The 26,065-nt window shown below is 46.4% G+C and overlaps 1 protein-coding gene across 5 annotated transcripts in view; it reads left to right on the plus strand.

Moving 5' to 3' along the window:
* The window catches only part of LOC137412972 (receptor-type tyrosine-protein phosphatase gamma), a 280,669-nt gene that overhangs the window by 170,304 nt on the left and 84,300 nt on the right, over window positions 1-26,065 (plus strand). For all 5 annotated transcript variants that reach the window (XM_078766398.1, XM_078766399.1, XM_078766400.1 and 2 more), the window contains 3 exons: window positions 2,601-2,692; window positions 2,984-3,080; window positions 9,502-9,584. In XM_078766398.1, the coding sequence (XP_078622524.1) occupies window positions 2,601-2,692; window positions 2,984-3,080; window positions 9,502-9,584 (272 nt within the window). The remainder of the gene's footprint in view (window positions 1-2,600; window positions 2,693-2,983; window positions 3,081-9,501; window positions 9,585-26,065) is intronic.

A 26,065-nucleotide genomic window follows, 5' to 3' on the forward strand; every position in this document is an offset into this window, starting at 1 on the left:
TCCACCCTCAGGAGAGCCAGGAAACAATATCTCACCGTTCTCAAGACCGAACTCTCTTATCTGTCTCCCTCTTCCAAATCCTGGTGGCATCTGGTCAAATCTGTTTCTGGTGTTTGTTCCCCCTCCATCCCCTCCCTCACCTCAAACGGCTTAACGGCTGACTCCGCACGTGAAAAAGCTGAATGCCTCAACTCTGTGTTTGCCTCTAAATCTTGTGTCCCAAACCCATCCCTCTCTGTACCCACCGTACCCAGTCATACCCAGCTGCTCCTGGACTCTGTGTCCTTTCCTCCTGTCCTGACAAGGTGGAAAAGTTTCTGTCAACCCTCGACTCTGATTCTGCAACTGGTCCTGACGGCATCAGCCCACGGGTCCTAAAATCATGTGCTTCCGCTCTTTCACTCCCTCTTTCTGTTCTCTTCACCCTCTCTTTTGCTCATGGTCATCTGCCATCTGCTTGGAAATCAGCCAACATCACCGCTTTGCACAAAAAAGGTGCAAAAACAGATCCCAGCAACTACAGACCAATCAGCCTTCTCCCAATTATCAGCAAAGTCATGGAATCCATCATTGCTTCAGATATGAAATCTTTCCTCTTCTCCAATGGCTTGATCTCTGATCATCAATTTGGTTTCAGACCTGGTCACTCTACTCTGGACATGCTGCTTCTGCTTTCTCAACAATGGATGGAGGTGCTCAACGCCAAACAGGAAATTAGAGCCGTCTCCCTTGACATTTCACGTGCCTTCGATATGGTCTGGCACCCTGCTCTGCTCACCAAACTCTCCTCCTTTGGTATCCATGGAAATCTCCACGCATGGCTGGCGGACTTCCTCTCTGGTCATAGTCAACGTGTGGCCCTGAATGGGTTTCTCTCATCTCCTCTACCTGTTCAGGCTGGAGTTCCCCAAGGTAGTGTTCTGGGCCCTGTGCTTTTTCTGGTCTTCATCAATGATCTCTCTGACTCTCTTGAAAATCCTCTCTATCTCTTTGCTGACGACTCTACTCTCTGTCACTCCATTCCTCATCCCTCAGATCGGCAGTCTGCAGCCTCCTCACTCTCTGCAGACCTGGACAAAATCACAGACTGGGCAAACAAATGGAACATGTCTTTCAATCCTGATAAATCTCACACTCTTACGATGTCTCTCCGAAAAGACCGACTGGAAAACCCTCCCATCCACTTTCTGAATAATCCTCTCCAAGAAGTTCTGTCACTCAAGCTTTTGGGTCTCACTATTTGCCATGATGTTTCCTGGGAAAACCACATTTCAAATCTGGCCTCCAAAGCCAGTCGCCGACTGGGCATCCTCCGTCGTGCGAAGTCCTTCCTTGGCACACCTGAGCTCCTCACCACATACAAGGCTTTCATCCGCAGCTCTATGGAATACTGCTCTCCCCTCTGGTCTGGTGCTCCTGCCTCACACCTAGCCCGTCTTCACGCTGTTGAAACCAAAGCGTTCAGAATCATTGGAATCTCCCGCGATGAAGCTAACTCCAAGGGCCTTTCACTCACTCACCGCAGGCAGGTTGGTGGTCTTTCCGTCTTCTACCGACTCCTCTCTGGCGTTGCCCCCCCAGCCCTCTCTGGGCTCTGTCCCCCAAATATTCCTACAGGTCGCACAAGATCTGCCTGCAACCCTCTTATGGTTAAACTGCCAAAATCAAGACTTTCTGCTCACCTTCACTCCTTCATTCCTCTTTTCTCCCGCCTCTGGAACAAACTCCCTCACTCTCTTCAATCCCACTCCACCCTCCAGGTCTTTAAAACAGCTGTTCACCACCATCTCTTATCCTCTCCCATCCAAAACCTTGATCTTTTCTACCCCCGCTAATTTCGGTCCCCTTGTGTTTTATACTTCTCCCACCCCCCCCCCCCTTGCCACGCCTCCTGCCCCCAAGCCCTCTCCCTCCCACACTTCTCCCTGCTCTCAAATGTTGTGGTTGTGTGCTTCCCCTTCTCACCCCATCTTGTCTTCCGCTCCCTCTTTTTGTATATTTTGTTTGTCTGGTTGATTTGTTTGTGAAATAAATGTTAGTTCTTTCACGAGCCTCGATTCAGTATACAAAAAAAAAAAAAAAAAATCTGTGCCACACTGCGTACGAAATTACCTAAATGCAGGATCACTGCTCTCCTCCACTCATTTGTTCCTCTTTTTTCCCCTGCTTGTGGAGCCAACTTCCACATCCTCTTCCATATCTGTATTCCCACTTCAAGACAATTGTTCACCACCTCTTCAGATTGTCGTCCCCTCACCCCCCATCCCCAATCCCTCCTCCTTCCAAATTTCCAGTTTCCCCTTCCTGAGAGTTTCCTTCTGTCTCCATCTTGTCTGCCCCATGCAGCTTCCCCTGCCTCCCATTCCTCCCCACACCCATTGTTTGTCAAAGTCTCCCTCTATCTTGGCCTTCAACTCTGTCTCTTGGATATTTTCAGTGTACTTGTACTAGCTCTTCCAAGAGGCTCATCGATGTATACAATATTATTTAAAGATGTAAGGTATTATAATATGTGTAGTTCATTTAGATTCAGCACCTGTGTGTGTACACCTTTAGTTTTTGACTGGTGGCTTTTTTGGTCATTGGAATGTATTGTGCAGACGATACGGAGTCCATCTTGGTGAAGATCTTCCCAAAGCATGTGACACACCTCCAGACTGATAAGAACCGAGGCTTCACAAAGGAGTTTGAGGTGATAATTTTCACATTGACCATTTCCTCTTCATCAGATGTTTTTAAGCTCTCACCTCTTATATCCATCCTTTCTCTTTATCAAGCATATATGAGCTCATTCTCTCCCACTTCTTGAAATAGGCTTTGCCACTTATTGACATTGATATCCCATTTCGATTTTCTTTTTGTGGGCATCTTGAGTGACCCTTTATATTCGCTGGGGAAGTTTATCATTTCTGTATGACGGTGATGAACACAGTCGGTAGTATTTGTCCTCACATCAACATGCTATTTCCTCTTCTGGTTGCAGGAGGTGCAGCGATGTTGCACGGATTTGGGCATCACCGCAGAGCATTCCAATGACCCGGAAAACAAGTACAAAAACCGTTACATTAACATCGTAGCTTGTGAGTTGCTCTGCAAACTTGTTTGCTCTTTTGTTTGGTACGAGTGACAACTATGTACTGCATGGATTCCTAAGCGCAGACGTTACCAAAGTGCAGACGTCACACTCATTTTGGATTGCTCAGGAAACATTGTTTTGTGCTAATTACGAGGAATAAAATCGATCAAGCGATGAAGGCTTTTTGGGAATATTATCTGAATAGATTTATTAAACTACAAACTGAGCTCAATATTGCTTAATTACTAGTACACTATGCATGCCGACCTGTTGCTTCGCTGACGGGTTTAATTAAAAGACCCATGTGTAAGTCTCAATTCGGATGTAAAATAAAGTAAAACATGCGAAAAAGGATCTTTTATTACACGTCGTTATTTGCAGTCGTGGTTGTGGTGGTTGTTGTTTGTATGGTCCTTCCTTATATTATCATATATTTTTTTATTGCTTCCATAATTATTACTATTTATAGGCAGCCTCTTAATCTGGTTGTTATAACAAACAACAAAACAACATGTATTTTAAGGCCATTTTCCCTGCTAGAGCGGGGGTTAGCCTTGCGGTCCCCATGACCATCTTCTCCATTTTTCCCTATTTTCTGCATCTCCCCTTGTTATAACCCCCTTGCCCGCATTTCTTCTTCTACCATCTTTAGCCAAGTCTTTCTTGGTCTTCCCCGTCCTCTACTTCCTTCTACATTCATTTCCATCACTCTTCTCAACCAGTCACTTTCATCCTTCCTCAACACATGACCAAACCATCTCAACCTGTTCCTCTTCACAGCATCAATCACAGGCAATATTCCCATCATCTTTCGCAATTCATCATTTGTCTTCCTCAAAACGATCATTCATTCATTTCATTCTCTCAACGATTCTCCACACATCCACCGAACCATTCGCATTTCCACCCTTTCCAGCCTTCGTTGCTGCTCTACGTTCATTACCCATGTCTCGCTCCCATAAATCATAACACTTCTCACACATGCAGCATACACCTTTCCCTTCAGCTTCAACGACACTCCCCTCCTCGTCAGCACGCCACTCAGTTCCCGAAACTTCTCCCATGCACATCTCATTCTAGCAACCGTTGCCGAGTCTGATCCACCTTCTCCATTCAGCATGTCTCCGAGGTAGCAAAATGTTTTCACACCTTCCAGTTTCATGCCGTCTCCAAGATCCAACTCAACATTTCCTCCATCTGCAGCTCCCTCTGTGCACACCTTACATTTGAATGTAGCTGCCACACTGGTTAATGACCCTCTCAGATCACTACATTTTTGATGAACCCACTCAGCGCACATTGTACATTGAATGGAGTTCACTCCGACACCCTTCCTGCACACAGCACACGGCCACTTCCCAGTTCTTTCCACCTCACCACATGCTTTACCACTTGCCATTACCTTCGTTTTTCCTATATTCACCTTCAGACCTTTTGTCTCCATACATTCCTTCCACTTGTTCAACTTTTCCTTCAGTCCATCCATACTTTCCGCAATCAACACGAGATCATCTGCATACAACAACTCCCATGGTAAACCCTCCTTTACGTTCTGAGCCAGCACCTCCATCACAGCTACAAATAGTAGTGGACTTAGTACCGACCCCTGATGCACTCCCACCTTCACCTCAAACTCACCACTGTTCCCGTCCTTCGTCCTTACAGCTGTGCGTGCTCTTTTGTACATTGCCATCACAACTCTGATCAACCATTCCTCCACTCCTAACTTCCTCAATGCCCATGTCAATACTTTGTGTGGAACCCTGTCGAATGCTTTCTCCAGATCAACAAACCCAAGAAACAACCTCTTCCTCTTCTCCATGTACTTCTCATGCAACTGCCTTACAATAAAAAGCGAATTTTGTCGTTCCTCTTCCTGGCATAAATTCAAACTGCATTTCGTCGATCTTCACTTTCTTCCTTATCCTCCTCTCCAACACCATTTCCAATACCTTCATTCCATGCTCCAATAACTTTATCGCCCGATACGAGCCACAGTCCAGAGGGTCACCTTTCCCCTTGTATAGAGGGACGAGGGTACTCAGTTCCCAATCCACTGGAATGCGGCCTTCTTTCACCACCAGATTACAGATCTCTGTCATTCTCTTCACACCCCAACTTCCTGCTGCCTTCAACATATCTCCCACAACTCCCGTCGGCCCTCCCGCTTTTCTACCCTTCATTGCTTTTATCGCTTTATTTATTTTTTATTTTTTATTTTTTATTTTTTTTATTTTTTTTGTATACAAGATCGAGGCTCGTGAAAGAGCGAACATTAATCACACAGAAAGACAAACCGACACATAAAACATATAACATCGGGAGCGGTAGACAAGATGGGGAGAGAGGGGGAAGGACACAAACACAACATTTGAGAGCAGGGACCGAGAGACATGGAGACATCGAGAGATCTGAGAGAGGGCGAGGGCTTTGGGGGGGGGCGCATGGGAAGGCGGCGGTGGGAGAGGTATAAAACATATGGACACTGTCAGGACTTCCAGGAAAGAAGTTGGAATTTCAAACAAGGTGGATCTGGGGTGAATTAGCGGGGGTAGAAAAGATCAAGGTTTTGGATGGGGGAAGATAAGAGATGGTGGTGAACAGCTGTTTTAAAGACCTGGAGGGAGGAGTGGGATTGAAGGGAGTGTGAGGGAGTTTGTTCCAGAGGCGGGAGAAAAGAGGAATGAAAGAGTGAAGGTGAGCAGAGAGCCGAGATTTCGGCAGTTTAACCATCAGAGGGTTGCTGGCAGATCTTGTGCAACCTGTAGGAATATTTGGGGGACAGAGCACAGAGAGAGCTGGGGGTGCAAGGCCGGAGAGGAGTCGGTAGAAGACAGAAAGACCACCTACCTGCCTGCGGTGAGTGAGTGAAAGGCCCTCAGAGATAGTTTCATCGCGGGAGATTCCAATAATTCTGAAAGCTTTGGTTTCAACAGCGTGAAGCCGAGCTAGGTGTGAGGCAGGAGCACCGGCCCATAGGGGAGAACAGCGTCCTCAACTTCCTTCTCAGTTATCTTCTCTGCCAGTCCTAAAACTGGGTTACTCTCTATGTTGCCATCCCATTCATTCTCTGCATTCAACAGCATTTCCATATGTCTCTTCCATCTTCCTTTAATTCCATCTGGGTCCACAACGATTTGTCCCACTTCATCCTTCAAGCATCTCACCCCCATCACATCACACCTCTCTTTCGCTATCTGCTTTGCAATCCTGAATTCCACTCTCTGACCCTCTTCCGAATCCAAGCGTTCTCCGAACATTTTCCTACATGCCTCCTGCGCCTTTGCTACCTCTTTCTTTGCAGCCTTCTTGGCTGCCTTATAACTTTCATGCTCTGCTTTTTCTGCTCCCGTACCCTTCGCCTTCTGCCACTCCTTGAACTTCTTCCTCTTCTCGTCAATCCTCTTTCCAACTTCATTATCCCACCACCATGTTTCCGAGTGCCTCGGTGGTCCTTTTGTCCATCCACATACCTCACCAACGGCTCCCAACAGACTATCTTTCATTGACATCCAACCACTTTCAAGCGCAACCACATCAGCCTCTACCCTACTCAGCCTCTGTTTTAATGCCTCCCTTACTGTCACCTCTTTCAACCTCCACACCTTCATTCTCGGTTGGTACTTCACCCGCCGAGCTCTCCTTGCACCTTTCACCCTTATGTCGCATTCAACCAAGTGGTGCTGTGAAACAGCCTCCTCCCCCGGGATCACCTTTATGTCCCGGAGGTGCCCCCTATCTCGCCTACGCACCAGCAGGTAGTCAACGGTTGTCGTCGACCCACCTGACGTGTATGTAACAAGCTTCTTATCCTCTTTCTGGAACTGAGTATTACAAATCAACAAATCAGCTCCATCAGCAAACTCCAAAATCCTTTCACCTTCTCCATTTGTCACACCATATCCGTAACCCCTATGAACTCCCTCAAAACCGTCCATACTCCTTCCCACATGTCCATTTAGGTGCCCTCCTACCACAACAACTTCCTCATCTTTCACGTTTTCCATCAGCTTCTCTATCGCACACCAGAACTTGTCCTTCTCTTCATCGCTCCGACCAACCTGCAGAGCATATCCCGAGATGACGTTCACCAAGAGCTTTCCAATCATCATTTTCACCATCAACCTATCACTCACTCTCATCACACTCACCACACTGTCTACAAACTCCTCAGAAAACGGGACACCAATGCCATGCACGCCCTCCGGGCACCTTTGCCACACAAACTTGTATTTCTGTTTTAAGACTTGTTATAAGAACTTGTTATAACATACTTGTTATTAAGGTTGTTATAAGACTTCTTTATTTTGATTCTTTAAAATTTCTCTTTGACTGGTTGTTTTGAAACTTCTTTCTTTTGATTATTTTTTATTCTCCTTAATCTGGTTGTTTTGAAACTTTAATTTGATTCTTTAAAATTTCTCTTAATCTGGTTGTTATCAGACTCCTTTATTTTGATTTTTTTTTTAAGCTTCTTAATCTTGTTGTTTTAAAACTTTTTTTATTTTGATTCTTTAAATTTTCTCTTAATTTTGTTGTTATAAAACGTTTCTTTTGATTTATTTATTTATTATTATTCTTAATCTGGTTGTTATAAAACTTCTTTCTTTTGATTATTTTTTATTCTTCTTAATCTGGTTGTTATAAAACTTCTTTATTTTGATTCTTTAAAATTTCTCTTAATCTGGTTGTTATAATGAATGAATGAATGAATGATCGTTTTAAGGCCATTTTCCCCGCCAGAGCAGGGGTTAGCCTTGCGGGCCCGATGACAATCATGGTTCCCTGTTTGAGGCAATGTTTTTATGGCCGGATGCCCTTCCTGGCGCCAACCCTTAGTCGCCTCTTACAATGCGCAGGGATACAGTGTGCCACCGGGACTTATTTTGATTCTTTTAAATTCTCTTAATCTGGTTGTTATAAGACTTCTTTCTTTTGATTTTTTTTTTTTATTCTTCTTAATCTGGTTGTTATAAAACTTCTTTCTTTTGATTATTTTTTATTCTTCTTAATCTGGTTGTTATAAAACTTCTTTCTTTTGATTCTTTAAAATTTCTCTTAATCTGGTTGTTATAAAACTTCTTTCTTTTGATTCTTTAAAATTTCTCTTAATCTGGTTGTTATAATGAATGAATGAATGAATGATCGTTTTAAGGCCATTTTCCCCGCCAGAGCAGGGGCTAGCCTTGCGGGCCCGATGACAATCATGGTTCCCTGTTTGAGGCAATGTTTTTATGGCCGGATGCCCTTCCTGGCACCAACCCTTAGTCACCTCTTACAATGCGCAGGGATACGGTGTGCCACCGGGACTTATTTTGATTCTTTTAAATTCTCTTAATCTGGTTGTTATAAGACTTCTTTCTTTTGATTTTTTTTTTTTATTCTTCTTAATCTGGTTGTTATAAAACTTCTTTCTTTTGATTATTTTTTATTCTTCTTAATCTGGTTGTTATAAAACTTCTTTCTTTTGATTCTTTAAAATTTCTCTTAATCTGGTTGTTATAAAACTTCTTTATTTTGATTCTTTCAAATTTCTCTTAATCTGGTTGTTATAAAACATCTTTCTTTTCATTTTGCTTTTCTTCTTAATCTGGTTGTTGCAAGACTTCTTTCTTTTGTTTTTGTTTTTTATTTCTCTTCATCTGGTTGTTATAGGATTTTGTTCTTATGATTATGATGCCTCCGCTGACTTTGTCGATGGAGGCATTATGTTTTCGGGTTGGCTGTCCGTCATTCGTCTGTGCGTCCGTGATAGGTTTTTGTTACTGCGATAACTTCAGAACGGCTGAAGAGATCTAAGTCAAACTTGATGCAGGTTTTTATAATAAGCTAAAGATGAACTGATTAGATTTTTGGGTCACAAGGTCAATGGTCAGGGTTCATGTTGGATGAAAATCCTGTTGTCACGATAACTTGTGAACCAGTGAGGAGATTTTGACCAAAGTTGGTACAAGTATGTATTATGATGCAAAGATGACCTGATTGGATTTTTGGGTCAATAGGTCAAATGTCAGAGTCGGTAATAGGTTTATAACTTGAGAACGGCTGAAGAGATCAAAGTCAAACTTGGTACAGGTATGTATAATGATGCAAAGATGAACCGATTAAATTTTGTGGTCAAGAGGTCAGCCTGTCGTCCTTCCAAGGTCAGCAAAATGAGTGCCACCTAACAGTCACGGGCTACATATTAATAAATAATAATAATAAAATTTCCTCTCACCGCCTTCCACTCCCACGTCCCTTCTCCACAAAGCACCTCCTTCCAAGCTAGGGTACACCACGGTGTGTTCGTGAGCATCCTTGTGAGCATTAGAGAATGATATCAGCTGTTGTTTTATTTAACTTTTGATGTTTATTATGTTGTACTTCATGATGGTATTTTGTGGTGTTGGGAAAGTGCATTTTGTTTGTGTTGCTGTCGGTAGATGATCACACACGTGTGCGATTGAGTCCTCTACCAGGAAAGGAATCCAACCACAGCGACTACATCAATGCCAATTATGTGGATGTGAGTGGAAGCAGTGACTGGGTCACCTTTACCAACAGTCTCCATCATTGCTCCTGAGCATTATGGATTATTTATTGTGACGTCTTGTTACAATTTGATCTCCCATTGATTGTAGGCATACCAATAGTGGAACCTGATTGTGGAAGCCAGAGCAATTTATAGACCAGCACAGAGAATTTCAATGTATTAGACAAAAATCCAATGAGGGCATCACACTAGTTATGTCATTCCACTTTTTACTTGTGAAGACTTACTCAAACTTTTTGTATCACATACGCATTTTACATTAAAAAAAAAAAAAAAAACCACCTTTAGAGGCCATTTTTCCCCGCAAGCGGGGGTTGGCCTTTTTCGGGAACCGTGGTTGTTGTTGTTTTTCGGTCCCCTTTTTGAAGCAATGTTTTATGGCCGGATGCCCTTCCTGATGCCAACCCTTTTTGCCGCCTTTAACGACAAGCAGGGAATTACCAGTGAACTGGTACTCAATTTGCCGACCTCGGAAGGATGACAGGCTGAGTCAACCCCCCTGGCGTTAATTCAGCGATTGACCGGGATTCGAACCCAGGATCCTAGGATCCTAAGCCGGCACCCTAGCCGCTAGCCCAACACCAGGGATCCCAACACCAGGCATTTTACATAGCATCTGCAAAATCATTTACAACCTTATTTTAAAATAAATTCACTGTTACGTGCACCAAATGTATGAACTCTCGTTCACCAGCCCTATATATATATATCTGTGCAGCGTCTGTCCTGTCCTGTGTTGTGTTGTGTTTTGTGTTGTGTTGTCACTGAACTACTTTCTCAAACTTTTGTGAAATCGTACCAAACTTCTGGTATGCACACATCTCTCCCGTCGGTATGTCCTAAGGGTATTTCTTTTGAAAAAATTTCCAATTATCTTTATTTTATTTTTTTTGGGAATTTTTTGGGGAATTTTTTTTTTTCAATTTCAATTGTTTATAAAATGTGATATCACGTATATTACAAATACATTTGTGCAAAATAATTGTTTGAATTATGATTGGTTTAAACCATGACAAAACGGCATCTCGGGTACAGTCATTTATCTATATATCTACACATCTGGGCAGTGTCTGTGTTGTCACTTAATGACTCCCTCAAACTTTTGTTTCCGTGGTTGTAAAGTGTTTTTAATAACGTTGTGGTGGTTTTGAATCAGGTGGTGGTGAGGTATTTTGAATTATGTGGTGGTGAGGTGTTTTTAAATGATGTGGTGGTGAGGTGTTTTTAAATGACGTGGTGGTGAGGTGTTTTTAAATCACATGGTGGTGAGGTGTTTTGATTTACATGGTGGTGAGGTATTTATAATTACATGGTGGTGAGGTGTTTTTAATTATGTGGTGGTGAGGTATTTTGAATTAGTTGGTGATGAGGTGTTTTGAATTACGTGGTGGTGAGGTGTTTTGAATTACTTGTTGGTGAGGTGTTTTTAAATGACGTGGTGGTGAGGTGTTTTAATTTCGTGGCTGTGAGATGTTTTTTTTACGTGTTTTATGGCTGTGAGGTGTTTTTAATTTTGTGGTGGTGAGGTGTTTTTATTACGTGTTTTATGGCTTTGAGGTGTTTTTATTACATGTTTTATGGCTGTGAGGTGTTTTTAATTTCATGGCGGTGAGGTGTTTTTATTACGTGTTTAATGGCTGTGAGGTGTTTTTAATTTCGTGGTGGTGAGGTATTTTTATTACATGTTTTATGGCTGTGAGGTGTTTTTAATTTCATGGCGGTGAGGTGTTTTTATTACGTGTTTAATGGCTGTGAGGTGTTTTTAATTTTGTGGTGGTGAGGTGTTTTTATTACGTGTTTTATGGCTTTGAGTTGTTTTTATTACGTGTTTTATGGCTGTGAGGTGTTTTTAATTTCATGGCGGTGAGGTGTTTTTATTACGTGTTTTATGGCTTTGAGGTGTTTTTATTACATGTTTTATGGCTTTGAGGTGTTTTTATTACATGTTTTATGGCTGTGAGGTGTTTTTAATTTCATGGCGGTGAGGTGTTTTTATTACGTGTTTAATGGCTGTGAGGTGTTTTTAATTTTGTGGTGGTGAGGTGTTTTTATTACGTGTTTTATGGCTTTGAGTTGTTTTTATTACGTGTTTGATGGCTATGAGGTGTTTTTAATTTCGTGGTGGTGAGGTGTTTTTATTACGTGTTTTATGGCTGTGAGGTGTTTTCATTACGTGTTTTATGGCTGTGAGGTGTTTTAAATTACTTGGTGGTGAGGTGTTTTAAATTACTTGGTGGTGAGGTGTTTTAAATTACTTGGTGGTGGCGTGTTTTTATTACGTGTTTTATGGCTTTGAGGTGTTTTTATTACATGTTTTATGGCTGTGAGGTGTTTTTAATTTCATGGTGGTGAGGTGTTTTTATTACGTGTTTAATGGCTGTGAGGTGTTTTTAATTTCGTGGTGGTGAGGTATTTTTATTACATGTTTTATGGCTATGAGTTGTTTTTATTACGTGTTTGATGGCTATGAGGTGTTTTTAATTTCGTGGTGGTGAGGTGTTTTTATTACGTGTTTTATGGCTGTGAGGTGTTTTCATTACGTGTTTTATGGCTGTGAGGTGTTTTAAATTACTTGGTGGTGAGGTGTTTTAAATTACTTGGTGGTGAGGTGTTTTGAATTACGTGGTGGTGAGGTGTTTTGAATTACGTGGTGGTGAGGTGGAATCGTCCCAAACCTCCAGTCTGCACCTACCCCTCCCTGGCCCCTGTGTGTGTGCTGAGGGGTTTCTTTCTTGATAAAAAAAACATTCAACCTAAATCTTCAACCTAAATTGCCTATAAAAATGTAATATCACAAACACATCAAATACATTTGTGCAAAGTAATTGTTTGTATTATGATTGGTGTAAATCATGACAACACAGCAACTCAGGTACAGTCATTATCCTCAGCTAAAATAAGCCCGTTCCTCAGTAACGATGCTTGGTGAGGCGAGCACAGTGAGCCGAGCCAAGCTCGTGTGTATATATATATATATATACTCAGAGGCAAAAGTTATTGTGACATGGAATTTTTTCATTGGTAATCTTGTGAATGAATTTTTGGATTTGAACCAGAGAAAGAGTGTGTTAAAATGGTCGAAGAAACGCAACCAAGCAGTTGTTGTTCGAATTGCATGAAATTTGCAAGAAGCATGACATATTCAAGAAAAATGGCCAGCAATGTTCACTTTAAAAGGCCAGACAACCAGACGCTTATCATTTCCACTCAATGCAGTCTTAAGAAGTGCAGAAGTCAGAAAAACACCTCTATTCATCGTTTTGGAATAAGTTCGACATGCCACGCCTCGGGGAAAATGACAGATGGAGAGCTATAGGTATGCTTCAGTCTGGTACCTCGCAGCGTGATGTTGCTCGTCGATTCAACGTCCACAGAAACACCATTTGGCACAGCTTCACCGAGCTGATGGTAGGACACGTGTCTACAGGTGCACAGGTGAACGTTACATCAGGCCATGTGTTCTGGAAGGGGATCGTTTTGGAGGTGGGGGCGTTATGATCTGGGGTGGGATAACAGCTGCAGCAAGAACGCCAATGATTCTGATTGAGGGGAACTTGAATGCTGTGAGGTACCGAGACGAGATTTTGCAAATGGCCGCTTTACCGTTTTTGCAACAGAACGGCCCTAGAGTGACGTTTCAACACGATAATGCCAGACCACACGTTGCTCGAGTTGTACAGCAGTATCTTAATCAGAACAATGTTAATGTGTTACCCTGGCCTGCAAGATCCCCTGATTTGTCACCCATTGAACACGTCTGGGATGAAATGGAGCGACGTTTATGACGTCATCCGAATCCTCCAAAAACGCTGCAGGAACTCCACCAAATCCTTCCTCGGATATGGAATGATCTTCCCAAGGACTTTCATCGACGTTTAGTGGCCTCAATGAGGCGAAGGTGCCAGGCCTGCATCAATGCACAAGGTGGACACACTCGCTACTGACTGTGTGAACTTGCTTGTGAACCCCCTCTTGTGTTGTGGCTCATTTGCATATGCCAGGTGCACTGTTCTTATGGACTGTTGATCGTTACCATACCTTGAAACATTTGTCTTTCCATGTAATAACATTTCATTCGCGGCAGTAAAAGTTTAACACTGATTCTGTTTGTTGTTTGTGTGTCACAATAACTTTTGCCTTTGAGTATATATATATATATATATATATATATATATATATATATATATATATATTGTTATGGATTTGAGAATTGTGTTTTTTTTGTGTGTTGTAAAATATCACCCTCCTTCCTCCATTCAGTGTATAAAGGTCAAAGGTCGTGCCCGTAGTTATTCCATATACAATCACGTAGCCAATAATAGATTTCCTTTGTTCAGTAGTTATCTCCTTATTATGTGTATTAGGTTAAGGCTGTGTCTTCCATTAATTAATACTGCATTGCACCGAAGTGGAATAAGGTAGATTCCCTGCACACACCCCCTTTCGTCAATTGCCAACTGCATTGGGCGGTTTGCTGCATTCTGCTGCTGCTGTGGGTTGTGGTTTTTTCGCTGCAAGACTCCATTAGCCACGAGGTCATCTCGGAGCAGAAGGTGGGAGGAGTCGGCCCAGCGCCGGGAACAAGGCGTGGCCTTGCCAACGCCTCCTCTAAGGGCGGGATCGGTGAGCCCTCGCGACCAATCAGGGCCAAGGCAAGCTGACCGATGGGCGTGTCCTGGAGGCCGGCGGCTTGATCGCCCGAGGCGTTATATAAGCGGGCGTGGAAGCCTTTGCCAAGAGTTGCGAGAGGAGTTCAAGAGAGTCAAAGGAGTTCAAAAGAGTCAGAGGAGTCCGGAGAGCAAGCATAAGGGAGTCCGGAGAGCAAGCATAAGGGAGTCGGGAGAGCAAGCACAAAGAGACCTGAGAGTTACGTCAGAGAAACGGCAGAGCAGAGAGAGAGAGAACCCGTCACGCCAGACCCCCCACCAGCAGCTTTGACTCCATCAAGTAGCGTTGGCTCCACCAGGCAGCTTCGACCCGTTACCCCGCGGGAACCAGAATCTTTGGCATCGGTGGCCATCGAGGTCCGGCCCGACGTCCCTTGCGGGATCAAGCCCGAACCATCTGCCCCAGCTGAACCTTCCTCTCTCCTTCCAGTCCTTCATTCCTGCCATTCCATCCTTCTGTGTACGTGAGTTTGTTCTGTGTGTCTTGTCCTGGGGTATAAGTTAAGCCTGTTTAGTTAAGTTAAATTGCACTGTGTCCTTCTGGTCCGTCGCTCTTTCTGCCATTATTTTATTATCCTTCCTTCTTCCTTGGTTTCTTTCATTGTGTAAATAGTAGTAAATAAATCATATTCGTATTTCCAACCCTTTTGTTCTTCTTCTTCTTCTTCACATCCGTGTCGTCTTAGTGATTTCCTTCATTGAATACCTGTGGCACGATTTGGCCAACGTTCCAGGATCGGGTTTAGTCTCTGGTAAGGGCTCGAACGTCGTGTTGCTAACACCGCTCGGCGATCATAACATCTGAAAACGGGGTTCGAGCGGGAGTCCCTCCCTTGCTCGCGGTCAGGAGTGGCACTCAGGTCCTTGGGACTTTTTGTAGACCAAATACCTTGGCTGCTCCCGACCGGGAGGAGCGTTGGGACCCCCAGGACTCACGTCGGTCAGTCACGAACAAGGGGACTAATCCCCCCTTCTTAAGGGGAAGAAGGCCGACGTAGAGATCCGTAACAATATATATATATATATGTATATCTACTGTATATATCAGCACGGACCCATGGAAATTCGACATAATGTAAAATGTGACTTAAAGACCTCAATTCTCCCCCCTCCCCTCTGTCGCCCTGCCTCCTCCACTCTCTCCTCTCCCCTTCCCCCATTCCCTCCACCCTTACTCACCTCTACCCCACTCCCTCTCTCCCCCCTCTGTCCCCATATTCCCCTCTAACTACCACCGCCCCCCCCCCAATTCCCCCCTCTCTCCCACAACCTGCTCCAAGTCCTTGAGGTGTTTAGATATCCCTCAACATGTTCCAGATGAAATCAAAATAAATCTGGGGAATAGCAGACAGCAAAATCCCAAGGGGCCAGCAAACTGATCCCGGATCCCGAAACCGAAACCAGATACATATTGTTACTGATCGCGGTTTAGATGTTATGATGGGCCGAGCGGATGGTCCAACCGCGACCGCTACAGGATCCCCGACTCACCCGATTCCACCCAAACGTTGGCCGGATCGCACCGCAGCTATTCAATAGGGAAAAGACAAAGGCGACACAGATGTGAAGAAGAAGAAGAAGAAGACAAAAAGGTTGGAAATACCACTAAATTTATTCCTACTATTTACATGCTCGAAGTAACCAAGGAGAAGGAAAGATAATAAAATAATATACAGAAGGATCAGAGACACAGTGCAATTATTAGCTTATACAGACTTAATTAACCCCGGGACAGAACAAACAAAACAAACTCACGTACACAAGAAGGGTGGAAAGGCAGGAGGTGGATGGCTGGAGGGAGAGGAAGGTCCAAGGGGGTCCTGCAGCACAACCGGCGCGTTTAGCAGCCGCCGTTCCTTCACGGCCCTGCTCCAAACCGCCGTTCAGGCCCCCAAGCTGCTGTTGTGGCTGCTGTGGACGTCGCGTGCTTTGCCAGGCCTTGTCCGACTCGTCTGGTCCAAACCCTCAACTCTTTCTTGCGCGTTCGTTCACTCTTTACCACCGACTCCTCACCGCAACCAACGCAACCAACTGACCACCACCACCGACTCCTCACCGCAACCAACTGACCACCGACTCCACTGACGACCAACTCACGACTCTCTCCCTTGCTTCTTGCGTGCGCGCCTTTTATAGCGCCTCCAGCGATCAAGCCGCCGGCCTTTTGGACACGCCCATCGGTGTGCTCACCTCGGCCCTGGTTGGTCATGCGACCCTCTGGCTCACTCCTCCCCTCTATGACGAGGTGGAGACACGCCTTTCTTCTCCGACCCTGCCTCGTGGTCAATGGCGGTTTTGGAGGGGAGGTAATTGGCAATCGAGGGTTGGCAATCACGAGAGGGGATGTAAAAGAAATGGGGATTTTGGGGATGGGAATGAAAGGGGATCTATTCTCTTTCACTGGTGCAATGGAGTACTTCAATTAATGGGAGACACAGCCTTACCCTAAAACACAGAATAAGAGATAACTATCAAACAGGGGTATTCTATTCTTTGGCTGACGTGTATGCTTGTGGACTAATTATGGGATGCCCTTTCACCTTTACACAGCTCCGGAGGCAGGGGGCGCAGAATAAACAATAATAATAATTTACACAATCAAAAAAATACAGGCCTCATCTCCGCAACACTGCACCCTCCTCCTCTTAGGCAAGTCCCGGGCCTACAACTTTTATTTAGTGTGACACGTAGGTGTAGTTCCCTCTACTTTTAACCTGACCCTGAGTGCGACAGTTTTAAAACATAAATAAATGTGTCCCGCTGCTCCATTGCACCCTGCCTAACAGACTTACGCCCACAATTAACCGAATTGCGGAATGGTCTTCAAACTATACACTGACGGTGGGAAGCATTATTTACAATGACGCTATTTTTATTTACAAAACTAACCCAGGACCTGTGATTGTTCTTTCTGGGGGGGGGAGACAGTCTGCTCTGCATCAATGCACCATGAAAGCACCCAAAAACGCACCAATACAAGCACCCTCAAGCACCAATCGGTGCAGTCACCATAGTTCATCAGTGTTCAATCAAAATAAAATCAACAACCCCTAACCCTGCAGGTGATCTCTTGCTCTTCGGCTCCCTCTGCTGGTTATTATTATTTGTTCTTCCAGATGTTGTCATTCTTTCATTTTCTTACTGGCGGCCTATTTGCAATAAAGTTGCACCCAGTGTGTCCATTTTTATTTATTTTATTTATGGCCCACAGGGCCGACTACGTGTGGTTCACCTGTGGGGCATCGGTGCCCTGTGGCCAAGGTCCGCCAGCAAGATTTCGGGCCCTCATGGCCGGTTCCAGCAGAGGGGCCATGCCCCAACCCATGGGGTCCATAAGTGGTGCTCGGCCACAGACCTGTGGTCCATAATGTGGTGCATCGATGCAGACAGCTGGTTCTGGGAATTTCGGGCGCACAATGGCCGACCCACGCACGCTCCCCTCGGCGCCCAATGGTGCACAGGTCATGTGGGAGACAAAAGGGGAAAGACAATTGAGCGAGGGGTAAGGTCACAAGGGTACACATCAATAAGGTAATGCAAGGCGAAATGCGTACGGAGGGCGAAGTGAGAAAGCTCGTCCCTACCGTACGTCACCCCCCTGTCACCTACACTACCCTTGCCCTTACCCCATATTTACAAAATCTACACATTACAAATTCGTCACTACTGTCACGTCTTCCCCATATTTCTCCTATACCAAATTCGTCTCCACAATCCCTCGACTTCAAAATTTGCCATCACCAATTCATCATCAATCCTCATAAGGAGGGAGAGATGGAATTACGCACAATGTCACACCCATGTCATGATGCGTCTCACAATCCAAAACATTTGCATCATAAAAAATAATCAAACATGGCATGGTGCGGAGTACCTGTCACCTCAGGTGAGTGGATGCAGATGGTGTGAGGAGACTTCAATCCTAACTATCCTCTAAATGACTTTAACACACTTTACACTACCCGGGGTCTCTCCCTGCCAATCCATTGGCCAACTTACACTATGGGTTCTAAAAACCAATTCCCATTGACCAAACTGTGGTGCTTCTCAATTTGGGGTCTCACTCCCCCGATTCATCTCCCGGTGCCCTCGCACAATTTCTGGGCTGCGACGTGTAGCTCTCCCAGCAGGTCTACCCACCTGCACACCTCCACCACTGTAGTTGCCACCCGAGCTTACCTAGCTCCTCACCCTAACCTAACAAACTGGGGAAAGCCCCTCCTGGCTCTGTCACCCCACTCGGTGCCCTCTGGCACTGGGCTACCCGGGTCCGTCCTCCGGATCCTCGGGCCCCATCCACAACAACTACTACCGGCTCCCAGAGCCCACCTGCGGCCTCACCTGGCCGACATCCTCACAGTGGTGGAGTGCCCAACCAACTACACACACTAACAGGCTACACGCCCAGCCATTTCCACAACACTAATGCACCCATCCACAGACCATTCTTTCACCCGCACCACAGATGCCAATATCCAACCACAATTTACCTGTACCCTCTACCTAACACTTACACTACCCGCCCCGGGTATCCGTGATGGGGGTCCACTCTTCCCCCATTCACACCTTCGCACCATCCACTCCACTCCACAATTTTCCACCATACTCACTCCATGACCATCCATTCCAATACTCCATACCATTTATTCCATACACCTGTCCTCCATTCACCTGTCGTTGCACACCTGTGCAATCATACCTGGTGCCACCTGCACCCTCCTCCTCTTCCTGGACCAGTTGGTCAACACAACACACATCACCATCACTCACTCATACACTGCTCCATCCACCTGTTCAGTTGCACACCTGTGCAATCACACCTGTTCAATCACACCTGTTCAATCTTCAAACACACGGCATCATCTCAGCTAACTACTCCCCTCTGAAACTTGCGCTTCCCAGTCGTCCCTTTAAACTATTGCGCTCCCACGTCATTATCATCCACACTAATCTACCTGCGTCCCCACTACAGGTATCAGTCACTAACTAATCTTAACGTTACCTACTGTCATCTTCTAGGGCCCTACACACGATATCCTAACCCACCCGGGCTAGTTTTCACTGCCATACACCCCATAAACTATAGCGCATTTGCCCCACCTTGTGAGGGATGGTGGATTGGCCATCCCATCACATGGGGCATCTCTTACTATAAATTTTGCTTACCAAATTCCAACAAATCAAAAATTTGTCAATTACTGCTAATCATCAAATTTTGCTTTTTTTCTAATTTCGGGGCCAAAACACGATCCTCATCATCCGTCTACTTATTAGATCCTCTCGGTGCGCCAATTCCCTTCTAAAGCTCGGCTTCGTACAGCCGAGCAATGAACGCGGGTCCTTTGGTGCCGGCGGCTGGATGCGTCCGGCACTCGGTGCAGGGACGGGGGCTTACCCGTGCCGAGATCCCACGCACCACCTCGGCGCGGAGCCATCCAATTTCCCGATCTCGACCTGCCGGCACGTCTCAACAAAAAGTGGTCGCCATGACGACCCTTCCTATCGGGCTGCCCGCTCCGCCTAGTGGAGCCCGGACGCGGCCGTTCCAAGCGAGGCACAGCGTGGATCGCGTACGGCGGTCCTTTCGAACCCGCCGCGGCTCGGATCCCCGCTGGTTCTCGCGGCACGCGAAGTCCGGCACGCACCGAGGGCCCGATTCGGCTATAAGTCGTTCTAACCTCTAACCCGGTTACCGTCGATGCTTCACCTGCATGCTTACATGCATACGCTACCCCTTTCTTGCTCATACCTCCAGCTGTTCCCATGCTCCTCGTACCTTTCCTTACACACCTCGGTACACTCATTCCGCTCACCGACTTGGTCACACACCTGACCACCGAACACCTTGGCACACATTCGTCGCTCGCACACCTCACCAACACACCTCTTCGCGCCCCCTCCTCGGTCACCTCCTCTGTGACAACCACAGGTGTGCTCTCACCCGCACACCCAACCACGTGCCTCACGACCAACTCAAGTGTGCATTCCCACACACGCTCTACCATTCCAGGTGTGCATCCTTCCATTCCAGGTGTACATCCTCGCTCACCTGTCATAACCAACTCACGCTCCGTGTCACTCTCACTACTCTCACCTCCACTCTCGGTCGCGCACTCACCCTTACTCTTGACAGCACACTCTTTCCTCATGCACCCGTCCGTTACACACCTTTCTCGCGCACACTCTTGCACACACTTTTCTGTTACTTCCTCCGTAACACTCACCACACCGCGCTTCCATGTACCCCCTCGCACACGCGCTACGACCGACTCACTCTCGACAGCACACTCACTCCTTGGCGTGCACTTTTTCCTCACACACCCCATGGTCGGACATTCTCGCACACCTCTTTTTTCGCACACCAGACCTGTCGCACACTTCACCAACGGCCTTTCACGAACACCCGGATCCATAGCAACCCCCAAGCCGACTGAAGCTTTCCTCACATCATGTACATTTCCGATTATCTCGCCACTCACCTTGGCACCTCGTCTCCGCACCTCCTTTGCCACCTGCAAACTCTTTATTTGGTTAGTGAGCAGCACATCACGATTCGAGCACAGACCTTGTACCAATTCCATTACTTCCTCCTGGATTTCTCTTTTAGTTTCTGTCCGTCTCTTCTTAATTTCACTCACCCCCTCTTCCACCTCCTCTAATTTTTGTTTAACCTCTTTTATTTCTCGGTGCGTCTCCTCAAGTTCGTCCACTAAGGCTACCGTGACCGTCTCTATGTGCATCCTCACCTGCCGGTCCTTTGTCTCCATTATCTCTGTCACCTCGTCCACCCTCATTGTCAGTTCCTCACGTACCATCTTACATTGCCTCTGTGTCGCTATTAATTCGTTTTTAATTTCTTTTTGTGTCGCCTTTAACCCTCCTAGTACCGCAGTGTTCTTTTGAACCTGCTCCACTAACTCCGTCTGTCCCTCCGTCAGCTGTTCCACCTCCTCCGTCAGATCTTCTATTCCCCCTTGTAACTTTGCCGTCCCATTTCTCACCTCTTTCTCCATACGCTTCTCACCTCGCTTTACCTCCTCGCGTAGCCCCGAGACTTCCTCACTCACACCTCGTCGTATCTCCTCTTTCATCTCCTCCATCTCCCTTGTAGATGCCACCCTCATCTGTCCCACTTCATCCCTCTGAGCATCCAATTTGGTTTCTACTCCGATTTTTACCTCCTCTATCTGCTCTCCCATTTGTTTAATTTCTCGGGCGGATTGCTCCCCTATTTCCCGCAATTTGTCCTCCATCCTATTTTCTAACCCCATTAACCCATTTTTCATCCCCTCTATCTGATTCTCCTGGGCAGCCATTCTATTTTCCACCCCCGTTAACCCATGTTTCATCCCTTCAAATTTCTTGTCTAATTCCCCGATTTGATTTCCTAGTCGCTCCCCCATTCTGTTTTCCATTTTCTCACTATCAGCCCTTGCTTCGTCCCTCATTTTGTCCATAAGGGCCCCGATTTGTAGCAACAAAAGGTCCGAATCCAACGGCGGCGCTGCTACTGTCGCGGGCGCGGCAAAATTTGGTGCCGCTACACCCACGTGCACGAGGACGCCCTTTTGCGCGCCTGATACTCCCTCAACCGCCTCCTCATTGCTCCCCTCAATTTGATCCTGGGTTACTCCTAACCCCTCTATCTCTCCCACCGGCATCCCGTCGCCTTGACCAGCCATGGCGCGATTTCAAAGTGCAGGTTTTGTAAAACAAAACAAATTTCGGCCGCTCCAAATTTTGACCAAATTTTTTTTTTTTGATGTTTTAAAAATTTGGTTCGGGCCCCGAATCTCACTCCCAGACACCAATTGTTACTGTAATAACACAATTGGTGTTCCAAAATTTGGGCCTAACAAATTTAGTCCCAGGTCCGAATCCCAACTCCTGACAACCAATTGTTACTGATCGCGGTTTAGATGTTATGATGGGCCGAGCGGATGGTCCAACCGCGACCGTTACAGGATCCCCGACTCACCCGATTCCACCCAAACGTTGGCCGGATCGCACCGCAGCTATTCAATAGGGAAAAGACAAAGGCGACACGGATGTGAAGAAGAAGAAGAAGAAGACAAAAAGGTTGGAAATACCACTAAATTTATTCCTACTATTTACATGCTCAAAGTAACCAAGGAGAAGGAAAGATAATAAAATAATATACAGAAGGATCAGAGACACAGTGCAATTATTAGCTTATACAGACTTGATTAACCCCGGGACAGAACAAACAAAACAAACTCACGTACACAAGAAGGGTGGAAAGGCAGGAGGTGGATGGCTGGAGGGAGAGGAAGGTCCAAGGGGGTCCTGCAGCACAACCGGCGCGTTTAGCAGCCGCCGTTCCTTCACGGCCCTGCTCCAAACCGCCGTTCAGGCCCCCAAGCTGCTGTTGTGGCTGCTGTGGACGTCGCGTGCTTTGCCAGGCCTTGTCCGACTCGTCTGGTCCAAACCCTCAACTCTTTCTTGCGCGTTCGTTCACTCTTTACCACCGACTCCTCACCGCAACCAACGCAACCAACTGACCACCACCACCGACTCCTCACCGCAACCAACGCAACCAACTGACCACCGACTCCACTGACTGACTCCTCCACTGACGACCAACTCACGACTCTCTCCCTTGCTTCTTGCGTGCGCGCCTTTTATAGCGCCTCCAGCGATCAAGCCGCCGGCCTTTTGGACACGCCCATCGGTGTGCTCACCTCGGCCCTGGTTGGTCATGCGACCCTCTGGCTCACTCCTCCCCTCTATGACGAGGTGGAGACACGCCTTTCTTCTCCGACCCTGCCTCGTGGTCAATGGCGGTTTTGGAGGGGAGGTAATTGGCAATCGAGGGTTGGCAATCACGAGAGGGGATGTAAAAGAAATGGGGATTTTGGGGATGGGAATGAAAGGGATCTATTCTCTTTCACTGGTGCAATGGAGTACTTCAATTAATGGGAGACACAGCCTTACCCTAAAACACAGAATAAGAGATAACTATCAAACAGGGGTATTCTATTCTTTGGCTGACGTGTATGCTTGTGGACTAATTATGGGATGCCCTTTCACCTTTACACAGCTCCGGAGGCAGGGGGCGCAGAATAACAATAATAATAATTTACACAATCAAAAAAATACAGGCCTCATCTCCGCAACATCTACTGTATATATCAGCACGGACCCATGGAAATTCGACATAATGTAAAATGTGACTTAAAGACCTCAATTCTCCCCCCTCCCCTCTGTCGCCCTGCCTCCTCCACTCTCTCCTCTCCCCTTCCCCCATTCCCTCCACCCTTACTCACCTCTACCCCACTCCCTCTCTCCCCCCTCTGTCCCCATATTCCCCTCTAACTACCACCGCCCCCCCCCCCAATTCCCCCCTCTCTCCCACAACCTGCTCCAAGTCCTTGAGGTGTTTAGATATCCCTCAACATGTTCCAGATGAAATCAAAATAAATCTGGGGAATAGCAGACAGCAAAATCCCAAGGGGCCAGCAAACCGATCCCGGATCCCGAAACCGAAACCAGATACATATATATAAAATACTCTTTCTAGAGCCACTCTCTTTCCGTCAATGCTTCCGGGGCAATCGCTGCCAACCATCGGAGCACCAAAGGCCTGAACACGAGAGGGTCTTCCTGTTCATTAATCGAATTGCTTCACTACACCCCCAGTGGTGTTTATAATAGAGGACATGGATTTGTCCCCCCATTGGAGGAGGACCCTCTCGCATGGCAATCATATGTGTAGGAAAATTGCATGCTCAGTCAGGGTCACCCAGATAGCTCAGATGGCAGAGCACTGGTATGATTCAACAGAGGACCTGGGTTTGATTCCTGGTCTGGGCATGTAATTTTCCCACATATATCAATTTAATTATTCAATCCTGTTCATTAATCTTATATACAATATATATATATATCAAGTAATGAACGGCGGTTGGGAATTATATCCACAATATCCATTTTTCCGTTCTCCAACCTATAGCTTTGTCTTTAAAAAAACTCAACGTTTCGGCCAGCAACCCAGCGTGCGCCGAGCCTCCACTAGCCTTCATCAAGAGAAGTTCCCTTGTTCACCTCCTCCCAGATATATCTGGGGGGAGGGGTGGGCCTATTCTATCAACCAATCACAAAGCTGCGTTGCGAGACCTCGTGACCATGGACCCATGCTCGGCTTATGTTGCAAGTGTTTTGTGTGTGTTTGAGCGGTGTATTGTGTTTTGTTGTCCGTGTTGCCTGTGTCGGCTATGTCCCACTTTGTCTTTGTCCTCCTCCACGCATCGATGTCTCTCTGGTGTATTTATGCATGAGAGGTCCGTATGCCTGTGGTAACGCCACAGTCTCCTCTGTCAATGGTGCCCGCGTTTGGCCAGTGTGCCAGGCCTCCAGTATTCGCCTCCTGGCCCGGTTCGGGGATGCCGCCAGCACGTTCACATTGTCCCATAGAGGAACATGGCCCGCCCTTATTCCATGCTTGGCGATAGCAGATCTTTCTGGGTGATTACACTCAAAGGCCTTGTGGTGTTCATTAATGCGCTGGCCTAAGGTTCTTCCAGTCTCGCCTATGTATTCTCCACCACAGTCACATGGAATGGTGTATACCACACCTGTGCAATCATTCTTCAGTCTTTTGTCTTTGACCTTGGTCAGTGCACGTCTCAAGGTGTATATAGGTTGGTAGTTGACCCTCACCCCGACCGGTCTCAAAATCCTGCCAATCCTTTGAGATACCCGTGGCACAAATGGTGGCACGCAGAAGCCCTTAGGTGGTTCCTGTGGCCACGTCCTGGATTCTTGGAGCCGCCAGTACCATTTCATTTTTTGGGCAGAGGTGGTCTGGGTAGCCATTGGCTTTCAATACCCATTTGAGATGCTTGATCTCTCTCCTTTTGCCCTTCAAGGTGGACGGTATATTCCTTGCCCTTTTCACGAGTGTATTCACCACAGCTCTTTTATGGTGCAGCGGATGGCAAGATGTGAAATCGAGGTAACGCTCGGTCTGGGTGGGTTTCCTATATACTGCGGTACTTAAGCTTCCATTGAGGTTCCTCCTCACCAAGACGTCCAAAAATGGAAGCGACCCATCCTGTTCTTCCTCACAGGGGAATTTGATGGAAGGAAACATTCCACTGATGCCCTCCTGGATTGCATTAACAGCCGTGCTGGGGCAGATGGCAAAAGTGTCATCGACATAGCGGTACCAGACACGTGGCTGTGTTGGGAGGGATGGGATGGTGCGTGTTTCCAGCTCTTCCATCACCATATTGGCAACCACCGCAGACATCGGGGAGCCCATCGCAGTGCCGAACACCTGTTTGTAAAATGTGCTGTCAAAGACAAAATAGGTGGAAGACAGACAAGTGCTGAGGAGGTGACAAACGTCATCAACATTCAACTTGTCGGCGGCCTGTTTCCAGCAATCATCCTCCATTAGCCTCTGTCTCGCCACATCAACCGCCAGGGTTGTGGGCACGTTAGTGAATAGCGAAATGACGTCAAAGGACACCATGGCTTCGTGTGGATGGATCGTGGTGCGTGTTATTTTATCCACAAACTCGGAGCTGTTGCGCAATCCTCGGTCGGTTCTTCCCATGAGGTACTTTAGTGTATCGGCCACGAACTTTGACAATGCATAAGATGGTCCATTGATACACGACACGATGACCCGTAACGGAACGTCTTCTTTGTGGATTTTTGGTAACCCATACACTCTGGGAGCGACGCCGTTGCTGCTGTACAATCGCTGGTAGTTTGTGCTCGATAGTCTCCCTGTTCTTTTTAACCTTGCAAGCAGCGAGT

Source organism: Myxine glutinosa, chromosome 12 (assembly GCF_964187855.1).
Source record: "Myxine glutinosa chromosome 12, kmMyxGlut1.1, whole genome shotgun sequence".
Classification (NCBI taxonomy): Eukaryota; Metazoa; Chordata; class Myxini; order Myxiniformes; family Myxinidae; genus Myxine; species Myxine glutinosa.